The following is a 20,323-nucleotide window of genomic DNA, read 5'->3' on the forward strand; positions in this document are numbered from 1 at the left end:
CCCTGTGCTCATGCCGAGAAGCATGGGTGGGAAATGGCTCCACCCAATTTCTTTGTTGCAAGAATGTCTCTCCATAGATGCTGCCTCTGTGGGATGCAATCTGAAATGAGCAAATAACCTCCCCATTCTATAACTCAGGTGCTCTTCAAATCACTGTTTCCATGCGGTATGTTCTTGGGTTGTTTGCTTGTTTTCTCTCTAAGAGCAGTACATTGCCAGCTGGGCTGCATCCCAGCCAAGCCAACTGACTTTAAAACTCCAGGCTTTAAGTTCCCACTATGTTAGTCTGTCTCTTCCTCTCCTGTGTGGCTGTGGCTCCCTCCCCACTGCAGCAGCCACAATCTGTTTCTGTCTTAAAACATGTCGGGGCGCCTGGGTGGCGCAGTCGGTTAAGCGTCCGACTTCAGCCAGGTCACGATCTCGCGGTCCGTGAGTTCAAGCCCCGCGTCGGGCTCTGGGCTGATGGCTCAGAGCCTGGAGCCTGTTTTCGATTCTGTGTCTCCCTCTCTCTCTGCCCCTCCCCCGTTCATGCTATGTCTCTCTCTGTCCCAAAAATAAATAAAAAACGTTGAAAAAAAAATTTTTAAAAAAATAAAAATAAATAAATAAATAAATAAATAAAAAAAAAACAAAACATGTCTCCACCCTTCCTCCCTTCTTCAATGTGGCCTCTTCTGTACCTTTAGTTGTGGAGTTTGTTCTGCCAGTCTTCAGGTCAATTTCTGGAGTGTTTAGGATGATTTGATAATATTCTAGCTGTATTCATGGGATGAGGAGAGCCTAGGGTCCTCCTACTCCACTGTCATCTTCCAACAACCTATATCAAACCTATAAACATTAACAATAATTCTTTAATATCATCCAAAATCCAGACAATATTCAAATTTTTACAATCATTTAATAAATGTCACCATTATTCTTCCTGTTGCTTTCTTTATGGTCCCTTTGAACGCAGTCTTATTCTTCCTTCAATCTATCCTTCATTGAGGAGCTAGTTAATTACCACCAAAATAGCTGTGCACTTGTAACTCCCCTCTTTGAAAGAATTATACTTTATCACCCAGCCTTTCTTTGAATTCAACCTTCCATCATATTCCAAATGTAAAAAAAAAAAGAAAGGATAGTTTTATTCTGTGTAAAGGATGCATTATTGAACATCTCCCATAATTCAAAACCCCTATAAACCAAATCCAATTGTGAGAGAGAATGAGGTCTTATTTTGAAAGCTGGATAAAGTAGCACCACTATCTCCAAGGCCATCTTCAAGAACCAGGGTGTTGCTTAGCAATGGCATAACAGTTCAAAATATCATTGACATTTACATTAATAGAATTTTTAGGAGGTTTTAAATTAGATTGAGGTTTTATGGGTTTTTACAAATATGTATTACCTATAAAGTGACCATTTAATTCATATTTTTTTTAATGTAGAAGTTTCACATTTTGGCTTTGCATATAATACAATTGACAATACTGCTTCATTATTCCCTAAAAATATTGTCTCTTGTTATATCTCTATAAACTCAAAACATCTCTCTTACTCATTTTCTGCCTAAATAATTCTTATTAATTCTCTAAGATCCATATATCATAGCTCTTCCTCCTTGAAGCCTTTTCTCATCTTGCCTAGAATGAATTTTTCCCTTTACTTTTTCTTAAATGCCTTGAATGTATATCTGCTGCATCACTTATGGAATGACTTATAAGCTATTCACATTACTCTATCATTATAGTTAGTATGTTAGTATACACTTTGTGGCTGGACCCTTACTCACATTTGCTGTCACTGAGCTTAGCACAGTACTTATGGTTGATATTCAGAAAATGTTGACTTTAAGTAATCTTTCAGGGTTATTATGAAGATTAAATGAAATAATTTGTATCAATTGCCTGATACAGTGCCTGGTACTAGTGTTTAGTAAAGTTTCCCTTCCTTTTTCCTCATACTCCTGCCTCATTTCTCTCAACTCCCTATATATGTGTCCATGAGAAGAAAATATAGATTTCTTGATTTCATTCTTCACATGACTTTTCAGGGTAATGAATATTTTGCACCTTTAATTTATTTATTTATTTTAGGTCACTGGCTCTGTTCATATCAGAGATCCTCCTAAGACAGAAGATAGAGGGAATATGACATCTCCACCATTCCCAGATGCCAGTCCCATGGAGAACCCAGCACTATTTAGTGACATCAAGATTGAGCCCCCAGAAGAACTTCTGGCTAATGATTTCAACCTGCCCCAGGTGGAACCAGTTGACCTCTCTTTTCACAAGCCCAAGGCTCATCTCCAGCCTGCCAGCATGCTGCAACCTCCAATATTCACTCCCAAGCCAAAGCCTGCTCTCCAGACACTTGTAGTGTCCACTTCAACGTCTGACACAGGCACTTCAGCAAATATCCCTACTGTTCTGACTCCAAGGTCTATCCTGGCCTCCTCTCAAGGAACTGGTGGCCAGCAGATCTTTCATGTGATTCACACCATCCCTTCAGTCAGACTACCAAATAAGTTGGGTGGCCTAAAGACAATCCCAGTAGTGGTACAGTCACTTCCCATGGTGTATACTACTTTGCCTACTGATGGGGGCCCTGCAGCCATTACAGTCCCACTCATTGGAGGAGATGGCAAAAATGCTGGATCAGGTAAGCATCAGTGTCCCCCTTTCCTGGGCCTCACCTTCCTCCATTTATTCTTTTAGAATTATTCTATCTTTTATTTTATTTCATCCCCTCCAATTATTCTTGCACACAGCTTCAAGAATAATTATTTGTAAACACTGTTTTTATCATGTCTCTTTAGTGCTTAATATAGTACAAATACTCTCTTGTTTCGTCCATGATTCTAAAATTGGGGTATGCATATATATTTTTAAATTTTTATTTATTATTTTTGAGAGAGTGGGGGAGGGGCAGAGAGAGGGGGACAGAAGATCTGAAGGGGGCTCCACACTCACAACAATGACCCTGATGTGGGGCTTGGACTCTCAAACTGTGAGATCATGACCTAAGCCCAAGTTGGATGCTCAACCAACTGAGCCACCCAGGCACCCCTAGGGTATGCATATTTTTGAGGAAAATACTATGTATCTTTCTGTATTCTGTATATTATTTGATAACAAGTAATTTAATCACATTTCATATTTTCAAAATATTATTTTATTAAAGAGAAAATGTACAAGTTTAATGACCTTTTATAATAAGACACAAATGTCAAAAATAGTTTTAACCTTATTAAGGAACACACTCGGATTTTCTAGCAAAATGCATTTATTTGTCTATGCCATTAGGAATGCTTTTGTGGAAAAGTTAAGAACATTTCTAGTGCTACATTTCTAGCCAGGCTTAGCACCTGTCTCTCCCAATGCCATAACCATTCTCTTCCCTAACAAGAAAATAGTCTTCTTTGAAACATTAACATCTTCCCTGTGCTCTCCTTCATTTGGCATCTATCATCCTCCATTTTACTTTCTCATTTGCCTGTGTCACAAGCGTATGGGCATTCTTCTCAACTAAATTGCAAATTCCTCGAGAAGGAAACTATATTATTTCCTTTTGTGCATCTCTAGAGAACCCAACCCGGTGGTAGATAGTAGTTGTCTTGCAACAAATACTTTGATGAACAAACTTGAAAACCTGTATAGAAGAGAGTTCATATGCTGCAATCTTCCCTTTTTATTTAATTTAAAAAATAAGTTCAGAATTCAGAAAGGAGTAAATTAAGTCCTTCTTTCACCACTATTTCCCAGCCAATTCTCATCTCTGTAGATGTACCTATTTACGTTGTATTTGGAAGAGATCAAAGAAAATTATAGCCCCTGAGTGGTTCAAAATATTTAGCTTCACCACAGCTCTAGAATTATAATCAGTTTTCAATATTGTGCCTTAGGAAGGACATTGGGAAGTTGGAGTATAATCAGAAGAGAGAGTTAGGATGGTGAGAGATTTCAAACACATGTCAAAGGAGGAGTTGATAAATGTTTAGCATGAATTAAAAAACCAAAAGCGAGATATGTGGGTGGAAATTACTAAAAATCAGATCTTAGATCATTATAGGAAAAAACTTTCTAAGGGTTTTCTATCTTTGAAATTCAATGCCTTGTAATCATTCCATCACCAAATGTAGGAGACTGGAAAACAACATACTAAGCATCAAGTTGCTGAGACTCTGTAGTTGTGTTTTTTCTGATTTAAAATGCCATCACTACTTACAGTGGCTAATTGTTGTAATGGTAAGTGTTTATAACAGTCTTGTTTTTGAGATTCCTCTGAGGGGATTAATTAAAATTTTGGTATCAGTTCTCCTATGAGGAAAGAGATACAAACAAAATGGGAAATGAGAAAATAAAATCCCTAGTGAGAATTTGCTGAAATCAAGGCAGCGGTAGCACCAAGCAATGATATGATGGGTCTTTCAATTGCACCCATAATATCCATGAGTCCATCAGAGCCACTCTAAGTAAGCAAAATAGGTTTTAAAAGTTTCAATGTAATTTTAAGCTAAAACCATTAGCCTAGTAGTCTCCAAAATGGTATTCTTACACCTTGGTTTGGAGGTGGGGGGAGTGAGGAATGTAAACAAAACAATTGGAACACAAGAATAAAGTATCAACATTTCTATTTCTATTTTCTCACTCTTTACATTTTACTTTGATTTTTCATAATGTATACAGAATTTTAGTCTGCTACTACATTTATTACATATGTGCACACACACATGCAAAGACACACATACATACTGAGATGTATGATTAAAACTTTTTAGTGAATGATACACAATTAGTGTATAGAGGCAACTGCACTAGCCAAAATTCCACCCCACCAACTTTATTGCCACCCTTAAGTTTCTTCTATACAGAAATTTTGAAACTTTGACCAGATCTAGGAGACTGGTGACCATTTGAATGAGTTTTGTTAGGTATCAGAAATATCAGTGGTTGATACTTATCACTTAAGAGATACTCGAGGGCTTCTCCTGACAAAGGTGGAAGGGAAGGATGCCAACATGTATCAAGCTAAGTACTAGTTATGCATTTCATCTTATTGACTTCTTTCCATTTAGGGGCACAAAATCCAAAGGAGTTCTTATCTCTGAGGTGAACCTAGGCATTTACCTTAGGACAGCCAGATAACTATTCAACAAACATACATTGTTCAATTCAACAAACATACATTAATCCTGACTTTTCAGGAGACATTTTGTCCTGGGGGCTGGAGATAGTTAAATCATACCCAGACCCTATTCCATTAACTTACTATCCTAGAGAAACTCATTCCAGTGGTACTAGAATGCTCCTTATTACTTTTCCCTCAAAGGAATTTTAGCTATGCTAGAATTTTTTTTAAGTTCTTCTGTTCCTTCCATATACATACACTTCTTTCATCTTTATTTTTCTTTACTTCTCTATCTTGTTGATACTTCTCATTGTGGGCTAAAGTGGGAATCCTGAAAATGATATCAGAGGCACATATATTTGTAGCCCACACTGGTCTTTTTCTTTGCTTTTAGTGAAAGTTGACCCCACCTCCATGTCTTCACTGGAGAGCCCAAGTGACAGTGAGGAGAGTGAGATTAAGAGTGGATCCTTGGCTTTACAGGGTATTCAGGGACTACAGCAAGAGTGAGTACTTTTGTCTTTACTTCAGGCCTGTCTATATATGTGTGTGTTTGTGGTAGAAGTGGAACAAATTCTCATACACAATGGCAAACATTTAATGATAACAAAATATAGGTAAATTGCCTTTCCAGCAAAGGTGTTAGTTTGTGTGCACACATGTGCATAGACATGCATGTTATGGAAGGGTTGTGTCCTAATTGTCTAGATCATCAATTTTGTCCTTGAAAAATTTTCAAATTTCCTCTAAAGTACAGTTGAATAATGTTTCTCTCTTTAAGATTAAAGCACTCTTGTCTTCCAATGTTAGAACTAATAAGGCATTGTTTTGTGTTTTAACAACCATGTTGTATGAAAAAATACATTTATGTAAACACAAACATGAGACTTGTTAGAGTGAAATGCTCACAACTGGAACAGAAAACACCCAAGGAAACATTACCACCTCTCAGGACCTGCACTTACTGCCAAGAATGGCCTAGTTGAGGGAATTGCTTGAACTATTTCAATTATTTCTTCTCTTGAAGACTTACTGTTAAATTTACATAAATTAAATGCATGTATGAGGTGATCCCACTCTATGTAAGTCCATTTATTTAGCTTCCACGTTAAAATCATTCTTTGGTCCTATCTCTCTTTCTTTGCTCAGACCATCAGCAATGACCCAAATGCAGGGAGAAGAGTCTCTTGATTTGAAGAGAAGACGGATTCACCAATGTGACTTTGCAGGATGCAACAAAGTGTACACCAAAAGCTCCCACCTGAAAGCCCACCGCAGAATCCATACAGGTCTGCCCACCTCCACTCCATCCCCAACACACACACACACACACACACACACACACACATAGTCTGAGAGATCGGAAGAAAGAAAGTCTTGAAACAAAGACTGATCCATTTATACACATGGGCCCAAGCTTCATTAGTGGATTTTACTCTTATGTCTTGTTCTTACTCACATGTGGCTTTTATAAAGCCAAACTAGGAAAACACTAAGTCTGGTGTCTTCTGAATAGGCATTACCCCACTGAGAACCTGTGGCTCTTTCTAACTGGTAAATAATAACATTTATGTTAAAATTAAGCAGCTGAGACACCACTCCTTCCCTTATTACCACAGCACCACAGGTTTTGTTGAGTATTGAAAAACAGAAAGGCAGGGGCGCCCGGGTGGTGCAGTCGGTTAAGCGTCTGACTTCAGCTCAGGTCACGATCTCATGGTCCGTGAGTTCGAGCCCCGCGTTGGGCTCTGGGCTGATGGCTCAGAGCCTGGAGCCTGCTTCCGATTCTGTATCTCCCTCTCTCTCTGCCCCTCCCCCATTCATGCTCTGTCTCTCTCTGTCTCAAAAATAAATAAACGTTAAAAAAAAATAAAAAAAGAAAAGCAGAAAGGCAGTTTAAATCGAGTGAAATTAAAGCGCGCTTTTGGACCTAAGCACAATACACCAACCTATAACATGCTCTTGTTCACTAGAAAAAAGGGTGCACATTAAAAAAATAGTAAATAAAGCAGACCTGGTAGGGATGTGTCAAACCGGAGGGCACCTGCCCCCTCTGAAACAGAATTGTCACTCAACTCCAACTAATTATTACCAAATTTACCAAATTTTAAAGAAAATCAGAAAATTAATACTTTTATGTGAAACATGCTAGAATTTGGATGTTGGCCTATAATGTAAAAGTTTTATAGCACCATGGAATCAAAGTAGCTTGCCTATGGGCCAGATGTAGATCGTCAATCATTAGTTTATACCCTCTGCTTTGCAGACTCCTTCTCCCCAGTCATCTCTAGCTCAGAATGGAGGCTTGGACACCATGGATAAGAAAGGGGCCTTTCTTTCTTGTAAACATGCATTGTGTTAACACTTGCTTTGTTAGGATTTGTATGGAGGAAACCAGAATCCTAGTTGCTGTGCCCTGAAGCTCTGAACAGGTGACAAATTTCCAGGTTGCATTGTCCCAACATTCCTGTGGCACTCTTCTTATTCATTGATGTTTTGTGTGCCTCTCCTTCAGGTAGAGTACAGGCTTATTCCACACACGCGTGTGTGAGTGTGTATATATGTGTGTATATATATGTATTTTTGTGTATAAACATAAATATATATTATTTAAGCTTAAAATTTCAACATGTAAAAGTAGAATAGTTTACTGGACTTTCAAGTACCCTTCACCCAACTTTAGCAATTATATCAGTATATGCCCAATTTTGCTTTTTCCACATCCCTACTGACTCCCCCATTCTGTAGTATATTATTTTGGACAATATTACAGACATCATATCATCTTAGTCATAAATACTTCAACATGTTTTTTTAAAAGATAAAGATTTTTAAAAATAGACACAATATTACTATCACATACAAATTCCTTAATATCAATTTTTCTTAATATTGATATCACATTTCATAATATCAAATTTCCCCAACTGTCTAATAAATGTTTTTTTAATATTTGTTCAAATTAAGATTTAAACAAAGCTCATATATTAAATAATTTAATCAATATGAGAAGGAGCCAGCTATGACAAAAGTTTGAGGAAATAGTGTTATTTGCTAGGCAGAATACAAAAGCTGCTGTGATATGGGAGTAAGCTTGCCTTCTGTTAATAACTGACAGAATATCAGCATAACTAGGGTGTATTGAATACAGTGGTTGGTGGGAGAAACCTTCATGTGCAAGAGTGAAAGGGGGAAGACCACTTAAGAGGCTACTGTAATGATCCAGGCAAAAAAAAATTATAAAAGTCTGACTAGTAGGTTGGGAGTGGATGTGGAGAAAAATGAGTGTATTGAGACCGAAAGGACACTTAAAACTGTCAGATTTCTGTTTGGGGGGCTGTGTGGACAGAGGTGTCATTTACAGAGATAGGGAGTTGGCCAATGATGAACACCATAGTGGGAAAATTCCTGTGGAATCAAACCTTGGTATTCAACCAAGGTATACTTTTCTCTATTCCTGGTATTCCACAGGTTCTTTAGAACTGAGGTAGCTGCAGAAATGCCTGCTCCATTGACGTCCAAAGATTAGAGTTCATTTCAAGGGGCCCAGAGAATAATATCCCTGTCTCTGGTAGATATAATCTCAGCAGAGAACCATGAGGTCCATGTTTATTTGGATACCACCGGTAGCATACAGCACAGCTGTTCATCTCCACTGAGCTTACAATTATACAAAGCAAGAGTTGCAGATACAACAATTCCTACTAAGCAACTTTCAAGTTCTACTGTTTAAGAATGGGACCACCCAATCACCCTGGCTCAAAATTGATCATTGATTTTTAACATTCTTTTATGATCTCAGTTATTTGTTTCTGACGTTCTATTATTTCTTTCTTCAAATAGTTCTTTTATTGAGGATGTAGACAATGTATGCCAAGAGCATATATTGTGGAGCTACATTGTCTGGATTTGACATCCCAGTCTACTATCATTAGCTGAAATTTACTCCACCATTTTCAGCCTTGGTTTTCTTATCTACTATCTGCATATTAATAGTGAAAAACACTTATAATAATATCTGACATATAGTAAACACTCAGCAAATATTAGCTATTATTAAGGTTCTCTCAGTTCCAATCTCACTGCCACACCCCTTAGCCTTTTTGTCTTGATTAATTCTTTTGCCCCTAACTTTGATAAACTCTAGTTGACAATTAAAATTGTATATATTTGAGGTAGATGACAATGGTACTGGAGTAGGAGGACCCTAGGTCACTTTGTCCCATGAACACAACCACATAACTATCAAATCAACCTAAATATTCCAGAAATATACCTGAAGACATACAGAACAAATTACACAACTAAAAAGACAGGGGTCACATCGAAGAAGGTAGGAAGTGTGATCACGTGATTTAGGAAAGAAACATTGCTGTTGCTGCAGAGGGAAGGGATCCATGGTTTCTTCAACAGAGAAAGTTGAGAAAGGACCACACAGGGGAACACACAAGGAAAATATTTACCCAAAGTCATTGGCTTGGAAAAAGAAAGGTGCTAAATTTCCTGGGTTCATGCAATCAGCAGGGCTTAGAGCTTGGACTTTTAAAGGTCAGCAAGCTAGGCTGGGATATAGCAGAAGGGCACTGCTCTGCTCCTAGAGAGAAAGAAAGCAAGACACCAAAGGGTAGACAGCATGGAGACAGTGAACTGAAGAGTGCCTGGGGCATTGAGCAGAGATATTATTTGCTTTCCTCAGAACAAGTCCCTGAGAGGTAGCACTCATGGAGATACATTTCCAACAAAGGAGGTGGCAGGTGTCGCTTCCTCTACCCACCCCTCAGCATAAACACAAAGCCACATGCAGGAAGCAGCACAGCGCAGACATTGGCTGCCTAACTTTCATACACAAAGCCCCATTGTCCCATACACAGGTGGGTCTGCCCTTTACAGTCAAACTTGCCTCAGTCCTTGCACAGCAGGCCCCTCCCCCAGAAGACTAGCACAAACACATGCCCACACCACATCTCCTGACCAGAGAGTACTGTAGGGCCTCAGTACCAGTAAAGATGGTGACAGATATCATTTCACAAGCAGACCAAGCACAACTAGTTGAAACTTGACACATTCAAGCCAGGAACCAAACATTACAAACAGTAGGCAAGGAGAGCCTCAGCAGATGACAAACCTGAAAGATAGAGCAGACAAAATACAAGAACAGTACACATGCAAAACACACCAGAGATACTCGGTGAAGTGCCAAGCCCTCACATTATGTGACCTCTTCATAAGGCCATTACTTTCCTGAGCAGGAAACATAACTGGCTTTTCTAACATACAGAAGAAGGCAGAGACATAGACAAAACTCAAACACAAAGGAATTTATCCCAAAATAAAGAAATAGATAAGGTTAAACCCAGAGATCTAAGTGAAACAGATATAAGTAAAATGCCTGATTTAAAGCAACAATGATAAGGATACACACTGGGCTTGAGAAAAGTATACAAACCATCAGTGAGACACTTATGACAGAGACAAAGAGTTAAAAAAAGAATCAATTAGAGATGAAAAGTGCAATAAATGAGATTAAAAACATGCTTGATGCAATGAACAGCAGGATGGAAGAAGCAGAGGAATGAATTAGTGACCTAGATGACAAAGTAATGGAAAGTAATGAAGCTGAACAAAAGAGAAGAAGAATTATACAACATGTGAATAGACTTAAGGAACTCAGTGACTATGTCAAATGTAATAATATTTGTACTATAGGAGTCCCAGAAGAAGCAAAGAGAGACATGGAAGTAGAAAATTTATTTGAAGAAATAATAGCTGAAAACATCTCTAATCTGGGGACAGAAACAGATATCCAGGCCCAGGAGGCACAGAGAATTCCCACCAGAATCAACAAGAACAGGCTAACCCCAAGACATATTGTAATTAAATTTGCAAAATATAGTGACAAAGAAAAAATATTAAAAGCAGCAAGACAAAAGAGGTCCTTAACCTACAAGGAAAACCCATAAGAATAGCCAGGGATTTCTCAACAGAAACCTGGCAAGCCAGATGGGAATGGAATTGTATATACAAAGTACTAAATGGGAAAAATCTGAAGCCAAGAATACTCCATCTAGGAATACTATCATTCATAATAGGAGTGGTAAAAGTTTCTGATATAAAAACTGAATAGCTCCATGCAAAGAATGAAATTTGAACACTTTCTTGCACCATACAAAAAAGTAAGTCAAAATGGATTAAAGACATAAATGTAAGACAGGAAATCATTAAAATCCTAGAGGAGAACACAGGTAATAACATCTTTGACATCGGCAATACCAACTTTTTACTAGATATGCCTCATGAGGCAAGGGAAACAAAAACAAAAATAAATTAGTGCCACTTCATCAAAATGAAAAGCATCTCACAGTAAAGGAAACAAACAAGCAAAATAACCTAAAAGGCCACCTATGGAATGGGATAAAATTTTTGCAAATAACATGTCTGGTACAGGGTTACTGTCCAAAATATATAAAGAACTTAAAATAGTCAACATAAAACACACAAGTAATCCAGATAAAATATAGCCAGAAGACATGAATAGATATTTTTCCAAAGAACACAGAAGATGGCCAGTGGAAATATGAAAATATGCTCAACATCACTGATCATCAAGGAAATACAAATCAAAACTACAATGAGATATCACCTCACACATTTCATAATGGCTAAAATTAACAACACAGCAAATAATAGGTGTTGGTGAGGATGTGGAAAAAGGGAAATCCTCTTGCACTGTTGGTGGGAATGCAAACTGGTGCAGCCACTCTGGAAAACAGTGTGGAACTTCCTCAGAGTGTTAAAGATAGAACTACCCAATGGTCCAGCAATGCACAACTAAGCATTTATGTAAAGAATACACAAATACTTATTTGAAGGGATACATGCATCCTAATGTTTATAGCAGCATTATCAACAATAGCCAAATTATGGAAAGAGCCCAAATGTCCTTTGACTGATGAATGGATAAAGAAGATGTGGTATGTATAATATAATATCCAATATTACTCAGCCATCAAAAAGAATGAAATCTTGCCTTTTGCAGTAATGTGGATGAAGCTAAAGAGTATTATGAAAAGTGAAATATGACATATTTCACTCATATATTTCCACATATATATTTACTCATATGTGGGATTTAAAAATCAAAACAAACAATCATAGGAGAAAAGAAGAGAAAAAGCAAACCAAGAAAACAACTTTTAACCGTAGAGAGCAAACTGATGTTTACCAGAGGGCAGGTGGGTGGGAATATGGGTTAAACTGGTGATGGGGATTAAGGAGTGCACTTGTTGTGATGAGCACTTGGCATTGTTTGGAAGTGTTGAATAACTGAATTATGCACCTGAAACTAATATTATACTGTATGTTAACTAACTGGAATTTAAATTTAAAAAAGAAGCCTATGGGAATAGCTGCATGCTTAGCACATGGAAAACCCACTGTGTATAAACTTTCTGTCGAGTAATATCTGCTTTCATTAAGATATAAGTTATGTGTAGAAAGATATGATAGTATCAGTATGCTTAACTAGTTGGAATTATCATGTGTATAATGCATCCTTCAACTAATGTCTTCTTTGAGTAAGATACAGGTGTTTGTAAATATATGTGTAGAAGCATATGGGAATAGCTGCATGCTTAACACTCTGAAACCATGCTATGTATAATCTGTCTTTCAAGTATCATCTTATTTCATTAAAAGTTTCTACACATACCTGTAAAGGCATATGGGAATAGTTATATGCTTAACTCATTGAAACTACTTTGTATATAAATCATCATTCAAGTAACTTCTTTCATTGATATAGATGTGTTTATAAATGTATGTGTAGAAGCATGTGGGAATAGACCTATTCTTTCTTGAATGAAACTAGGTGGCATATAATGTATATTTCAAGTAACACCTTCTTTCATTAAGATATACGTGTTTGTAAACATATGTTAGAAGCATATAGGAAGATCCCTGTCCTTATCTCACTGAAACTACACTGTGTATAATCCCTCATTCAAATAACATCTTATTTCATTAACATATGTGTGTTTATAAATGGATGAAATAGAAGTACAAGGGAAGAGCCTGGTGCTTCACACATTGAAATTCCAATGTATATATACAAATGGAATACTACGTGGCAATGAGAAAGAATGAAATATGGCCTTTTGTAGCAACATGGATGAAACTGGAGAGTGTTATGCTAAGTGAAAATAAGTCATACATAGAAAGATACCATATGTTTTCACATTTAATGTGGGTCGTGAAAAACTTAACAGAAGTCCATGGGGGAGGGAAAGAAAAAGAAAAGAGGTTAGAGAGGGAGAGAGCCAAAGCATAAGAGACTCTTAAAAACTAAGAAAAAACAGAGGGTTGATGGGGTGGGAGGGAGGGGAGGGTGGTCGATGGGTATGGAGGAGGGCACTTTTTTGGGATGAGCACTGGGTGTTGTATGGAAACCAATTTGACAATAAATTTCATATTAAAAAAAGAAAAAAAAATTACAATGTATAAACTGTCATTGAAGTAACATCTTCTTTCAGTAATATAAACCCACTAATAACTGACCCTATAACCCTAGCTATAAACCTTAACACTAACCTTAACTCCTAATAACTAAACCTAAACCTAAATCCTAACCTCTATCCCTAACCTTAAACTTAACCCTAAATATAACCCTCTGGTTTTAGAGGGTTAAAGTTTTGTAAACTATAGTATACCAGGAACATACACTTACCCTGACCCTAAACCTAACCCTAACCCTAACCCTGGCCATAAAACCTAACCCTAACCCTATATCTGAGAAGAAAAAAAAATGGAATGTATATGTGTATACACACACACACACACACTCACAATGGAATAATACTCAGTGATTTAAAAAAAAAAAAGAATGAAATCTTGCCATTAGCAATGACATGGATGGAGATAGAGAAGTGTATGCTAACTGAAATGAGACAGTCACAGAAAGAAAAATAACATGTGATTTAGAATTTAAGAAACAAAACAAATGAGAAAAGGGGGGAAAAGAATGAGAAGCAAACCCAGAAACAGACCCTTAACCATAGATAAAAAACTAATGGTTACCAGAAGCGAGGTGGGTAGGGATATGTTTTATTTATCTATTTATTTTTTTAATATATGAAATTTATTGTCAAATTGGTTTCCATACAACACCCAGTGCTCATCCCAAAAGGTGCCCTCCTCAATACCCATCACCCACCCTACCCTCCCTCCCACCCCCCATCAACCCTCAGTTTGTTCTCAGTTTTTAACAGTCTCTTATGCTTTGGCTCTCTCCCACTCTAACCTCTTTTTTTTTTCCTTCTCCTCCCCCCATGGGTTTCTGTTAAGTTTCTCAGGATCCACATAAGAGTGAAACCATATGGTATCTGTCTTTCTCTGTATGGCTTATTTCACTTAGCATCATACTCTCCAGTTCCATCCACGTTGCTACAAAAGGCCAGATTTCATTCTTTCTCATCGCCACGTAGTACTCCGTTGTGTATATAAACCACAATTTCTTTATCCATTCATCAGTTGATGGACATTTAGGCTCTTTCCATAATTTGGCTATTGTTGAGAGTGCTGCTATAAACATTGGGGTACAAGTGCCCCTATGCATCAGTACTCCTGTATCCCTTGGGTAAATTCCTAGCAGTGCTATTGCTGGGTCATAGGGTAGGTCTATTTTTAATTTTCTGAGGAACCTCCACACTGCTTTCCAGAGCGGCTGCACCAATTTGTATTCCCACCGACAGTGCAAGAGGGTTTCCGTTTCTCCACATCCTCTCCAGCATCTATAGTCTCCTGATTTGTTCATTTTGGCCACTCTGGCGTGAGGTGATATCTGAGGGATATGTTTTAAATAGGTGATAAGGGTTAAGGAGTACACTTGTTATGATGAACACCAGGTGTTCTATGTAAGCGTTGAATCACGATTTTATACACCTGGAAATATATTACAAATATGGTAACTAACTGGAATTTAAATAAAAACACTAAAAAGAATTTCCCAGGCAAACAAAAATTAAAGCAGTTCAGGACAACTAAAACAGGCATGCAGGAAATATTAAAGGAACTTGTTGAGTTCAAAGGAGAGGCCAAAAGTGACAGAGAAAAGAAAGAATTAGAGAAAATCTCTAGAAACAATGAAAAAATAAGTAAAATGGAAGAGTGTCAGAATGGATTTAAAAAAACACAAGACCCACCTATTTGTTGCCAAGAAGAGACTCATTTTAGAGCTAAAGATACCTTAAGACTGAAAATGAGGGCATGAAGAAAATTTATTGTGCAAATGGGTGTCAAAAGAAAGCCAAAGTATCAATACTTATATTAGACTAACTACATGTACAACAAAGACTGCAACCAGGAAAAAAAAGGGGAATATATAAAGATAAAAAGAGGACAATACAACAAGAAGATATAATCATTGTAAATATTTATGCACAGAACATGAGAGCACCCGGATATATAAAATAATTAATAACAAATATAAAAAACTTATTTATAATAATATAATAACAGTAGGGAACTTTATTTATTTATTTTAGTTTTTAATATGAAATTTATTGTCAAATTGGTTTCCATACAACACCCAGTGCTCATCCCAACAGGTGCCCTCCTCAATGCCCATCACCCACTTTCCCTTCCCTCCCACCTCCCATGAACCCTCAGTTTGTTCTCAGTTTTTAAGAGTCTCTTATGGGGCGCCTGGGTGGCGCAGTCGGTTAAGCGTCCGACTTCAGCCAGGTCACGATCTCGCGGTCCGTGAGTTCGAGCCCCGCGTCAGGCTCTGGGCTGATAGCTCGGAGCCTGGAGCCTGTTTCCGATTCTGTGTCTCCCTCTCTCTCTGCCCCTCCCCCGTTCATGCTCTGTCTCTCTCTGTCCCAAAAATAAATAAAAAACGTTGAAAAAAAAATTAAAAAAAAAAGAGTCTCTTATGGTTTGCTTCCTTCCCTCTCTGTAACTTTTTTCCCTTCCCTTCCCCCATGGTCTTCTGTTAAGTTTCTCAGGATTCACATAAGAGTGAAAACATACGTTACCTGTCTTTCTCTGTATGACTTATTTCACTTAGCATAACACTCTCCAGTTATCTCCACGTTGCTACAAAAGGCCAGATTTCATTCTTTCTCATTGCGAAGTAGTATTCTATTGTATATATAAACCACAACTTCTTTATCCATTCATCAATTGATGGACATTTAGACTCATCAGGGAAATACAAATCAAAACCACACTGAGACATCACCTCACACCAGTCAGAGAGGCTAAAATGAACAAATCAGGAGACAATAGATGCTGGTGAGGATATGGAGAAATGGGAACCCTCTTGCACTGTTGGTGGGAATGTAAACTGGTGCAACTGCTCTGGAAAACAGTGTGGAGGTTCCTCACAAAATTAAAAATAGACCTACCCTATGACCCAGCAATAGCACTGCTAGAAATTTACACAAGGGATACAGGAGTGCTGATGCATAGGGGCACTTGTACCCTAATGTTATGGCAGCACTTTCAACAATAGCCAAATTATGGGAATAGCAGGGAACTTTAACTCCCCACTTACATAAATGGACAGAAGAACTAAACAGAAAATCAACTAACAATGGCTTTTAATGACAAACTGTACCAGATGGACTACCAGATATATTCAGAACATTCCAGCCTAGAACAACAGAATACACATTCTTTTCAAGTGCATTTGGAACATTCTCCAGAATAGATCAATATTAGAACACCAAACAGACCTCAACAAATAAAAAAAATGTAAACCATACCATACAACTTTTCTGATGACAATGGTATGAAACTAGAAATCAACCATAAAAAAAAAACTATAGAGAGAACACAAACACATGGAGGTGAAACAACATGCTACTTAGCAATAAGTGGGCCAACCAGACAATGAAAGAATAAACTTAAAAGTACATAGAAACAAATGAAAGTGAAAACACAATGGTCCCAAAGCCTTAAGGTGCAGCAAAAGCAGTGTTAAAAGGAAAGTATATAGCAATACTGGCCTATATCAGAAGCAAGAAAAATTTCAAACAATCCAACCTTACACCTAAAGGAGCTACTAAAAGAACAACAACAACAAAACAAAAACAAAACAAACAAAAACAAAGCCTAAGCTACCATAAGGAAGGAAATAGTAAGATTAGAGAAGAAATAAATGATATAGAAGCTAAAAATAAAGAAAAACAATAGAAAACATCAATGAAATAAAGACTTGGTTCTTTTACAAGTTAATGAAAAAGATAAGCCTCTAGCCAGACTCATTAAAAAGAGAAAGGACCCAATTAAATAAAATCACAAATGAGAGAGAAGAAATAACAACCAACACTACAGAAATACAAACCATTATAAAATAATTTTATGAAAAATGACATGCTAAAAAAAACTGGACAACCTGGAAGAAATGGATGATTTCCTAAAAACATATAAACTGCCAAAACTGAAACAGTAAGAAATAGACAACTTGAACAGACAAATAACCAGAAAAATAGTTGAATCAGTAATCAAAGACTGCCAACAAACAAAACTCCAGGACCAGGTGGCTACACAGGAAAATTATACCAAACATTTAAGAAGAGCTAATACCTATTTTCCATAAACTATTCCAAAATTAATAGAAAAGGATAGAAAACTTCCAAATTCATTTTATGAGGAAAGCATTACCCTGTTACCCAAACCAGAAAAAGACACCAAATATAAAAAGGGAACTATAGGAGAATACCCTTAATGAACACAGATGCAAAAATTCTTAGTAAAATACTAGCAAGCCAAATCCAACAATACATTAAAAATTATTCACCACAATCACGTGGGATTTATTCCTGGGTTACAATGCTGGCTTGATATTTGCAAATCAACCAATGTGATACACCACATTAATAAAACAAATTATAAGAATCATACCACCATTTCAATAGATGCAGAAAAAAACATTTGACAAACTACAACATCCATTCATGATAAAAACTGTCAGCAAGGTAGGATAAGAGAGAGCATATCTCAACATAATGAAGGGCATCTATGAAAGACCCACAACTAATATTATCCTCAATATGGAAAAATCAGAGCTTTTCCTCTACAATCAGGAAAAAGACACTGCTGTCAACTAACACCACTGTTATTTAACATAATACTGGAAGTCCTAGCCACAGGAATCAGGCAATAAAAAGAAATAAAATGCATTGAAATCACCACGGAGGAAGTAAAACTTACACTCTTTGCAGATGATATGGTAGTCTATATAGAAAACCTGAAAGTCTCCACCAAAAATTGCTAGAACTGATAAATGAATTGTGCAAAGTTGTAGGATCCAAAATCAATATACACAAATCTGTTGCATTTTTATCCAACAATAATGAATCAACAGAAAGAGAAATTAACAAAATGGTACATTTACAACTGTACCAAAATCAATAAGAAACATAGGAATAAATGTAACCAAAGAGATTAAAGAACCATATTCAGAAAAGTATAAATACTCATGAAAGAAATAGAAAATGACACAAATAAATGAAAAGAAATTCCATGCTCATAGATTGAAAGAACAAATATTGTTAAAAATTACACTACACAAAGAAATCTACACATTTCATAAAATTTATGTCAAAATTAAAACAGCATTTTTTCAGAGTTAGAACAAAGATTCCTAAAATTTGTATGGAACCACACAAGACCCCAAATAGCCAAAGCACCCTTGAAAAAGAAAAGTTGGATGCATCACAATTCTGAACTTCAAGTTATATTAAAAAGCTTTAGTAATCAAAAAAGTATGGTACTGGCACAAAAATGGACACTTAGATGTAACAGAACAAAAGACCCAGAAATGAACGCACAACTCTATGGCCAACTGATCCTCAAAGAAGTAGGAAAGAATATTAAATGGGATCAAGAATGTGTCTTCAACAAATGGTGTTGGGAAAACTGGACAGCAACATGCAGAATAATAAAAGTGGACCACTTTCTTACACCATACAAACAATAAATTCAAAATGGATTAAAGGCCTAAATGTGAGAACTGAAACCATAAAAATCCTAGAGAAGAACACAGGCAGTGACTTCTTTGATATTGGCCAATGAAATTTATTTCTAGATATCTCTCCTAACACAAGGAAACAAAAGCAAAAAATACACTGTTAGGACTATATCAAAATAAAAAGCTTCTGCACAACTAAGTAAAAAATCAATAAAAAAAGAAGGTAACCTATAGAATGGGAGAAGATATTTGCAAATGACATATCTGATAAAGGGTTAGTATCCAACATTCATAAAGAACTTATACAATTAATCACCTAAGCAAGGAATAATCCAATTAAAAAATGGACATGAATAAATATTTTTTTCCAAAGAATACATACAGATGGCCACCAGACACACGAAAAGATACTCAACATCACTTATAATCAGGGGAATACAAATCAAAACCATGATGAGACATATCACCTTACACCAATCAGAATGGCTTAAATCAACAATACAAGAAACAACATGTGTTGGTGAGGATGTGGAGAAAAAGGAACACTTGTGTACTGTTGGTGGGAATGCACACTGGTGCAGCCACTTTGGAACACAGTATGGAGATTCTTCAAAAATTAAAAATAGAATTACCCTATGGCCCAGCAATTGCACTACTAGGTATCTACACAATGAATACAAAAATACTAACTGAAATTAATGCATGCACCCTGATCTTATAGCAGCATTATCTACAAGAGCCACATTATGGAAACAACCCAAGTGTCCACTGACTACTGAATGGATAAATAATATGTAGTGTGTGTGTGTGTGTGTGTGTGTGTATTCACACTCATATACAATGTAATATTACTGAGTCTTAGAATGAAATCTTGCCATTTGTAATGATGTGGATGGAGCTAGAAAGTATTATGCTAAGCAAAGTAAGTCAGTCAGAGAAAGGCAAATACCATAGGATTTCACTCATATGTGGAATTTAAAAAACAAAACAATCCAGCATAGGGAAAAAATGAAGAAACATACTCTTAACTGTATAGAACAAAGTGATTGTTATGAGAAGGGAGGTGGGTGAGGGGATGTTAAATAGGTGATGGGAATTAAGGAGTGCACTTGTGATGAGCAATAGTTGTATGGAAGTGCTGAATCACTGTATTGTATACCTGGAACTAACATTACGACTGTGTGTCAAGTAACTTGAATGTAAATAAAAACTTGAAAAACATAAAATTGTATATATTTA

The 20,323-nt window shown here is 36.8% G+C and overlaps 1 protein-coding gene across 1 annotated transcript in view; it reads left to right on the plus strand.

The window, feature by feature from the left end:
* The window catches only part of KLF8 (KLF transcription factor 8), a 145,818-nt gene that overhangs the window by 114,038 nt on the left and 11,457 nt on the right, over positions 1–20,323 (plus strand). Inside the window, exons 3-5 of the mRNA XM_058712433.1 lie at positions 2,079–2,643; positions 5,507–5,618; positions 6,262–6,401. Coding sequence (XP_058568416.1) covers positions 2,079–2,643; positions 5,507–5,618; positions 6,262–6,401 — 817 coding nt within the window. The remainder of the gene's footprint in view (positions 1–2,078; positions 2,644–5,506; positions 5,619–6,261; positions 6,402–20,323) is intronic.

Source organism: Neofelis nebulosa, chromosome X (assembly GCF_028018385.1).
Source record: "Neofelis nebulosa isolate mNeoNeb1 chromosome X, mNeoNeb1.pri, whole genome shotgun sequence".
NCBI classification, from domain to species: domain Eukaryota; kingdom Metazoa; phylum Chordata; class Mammalia; order Carnivora; family Felidae; genus Neofelis; species Neofelis nebulosa.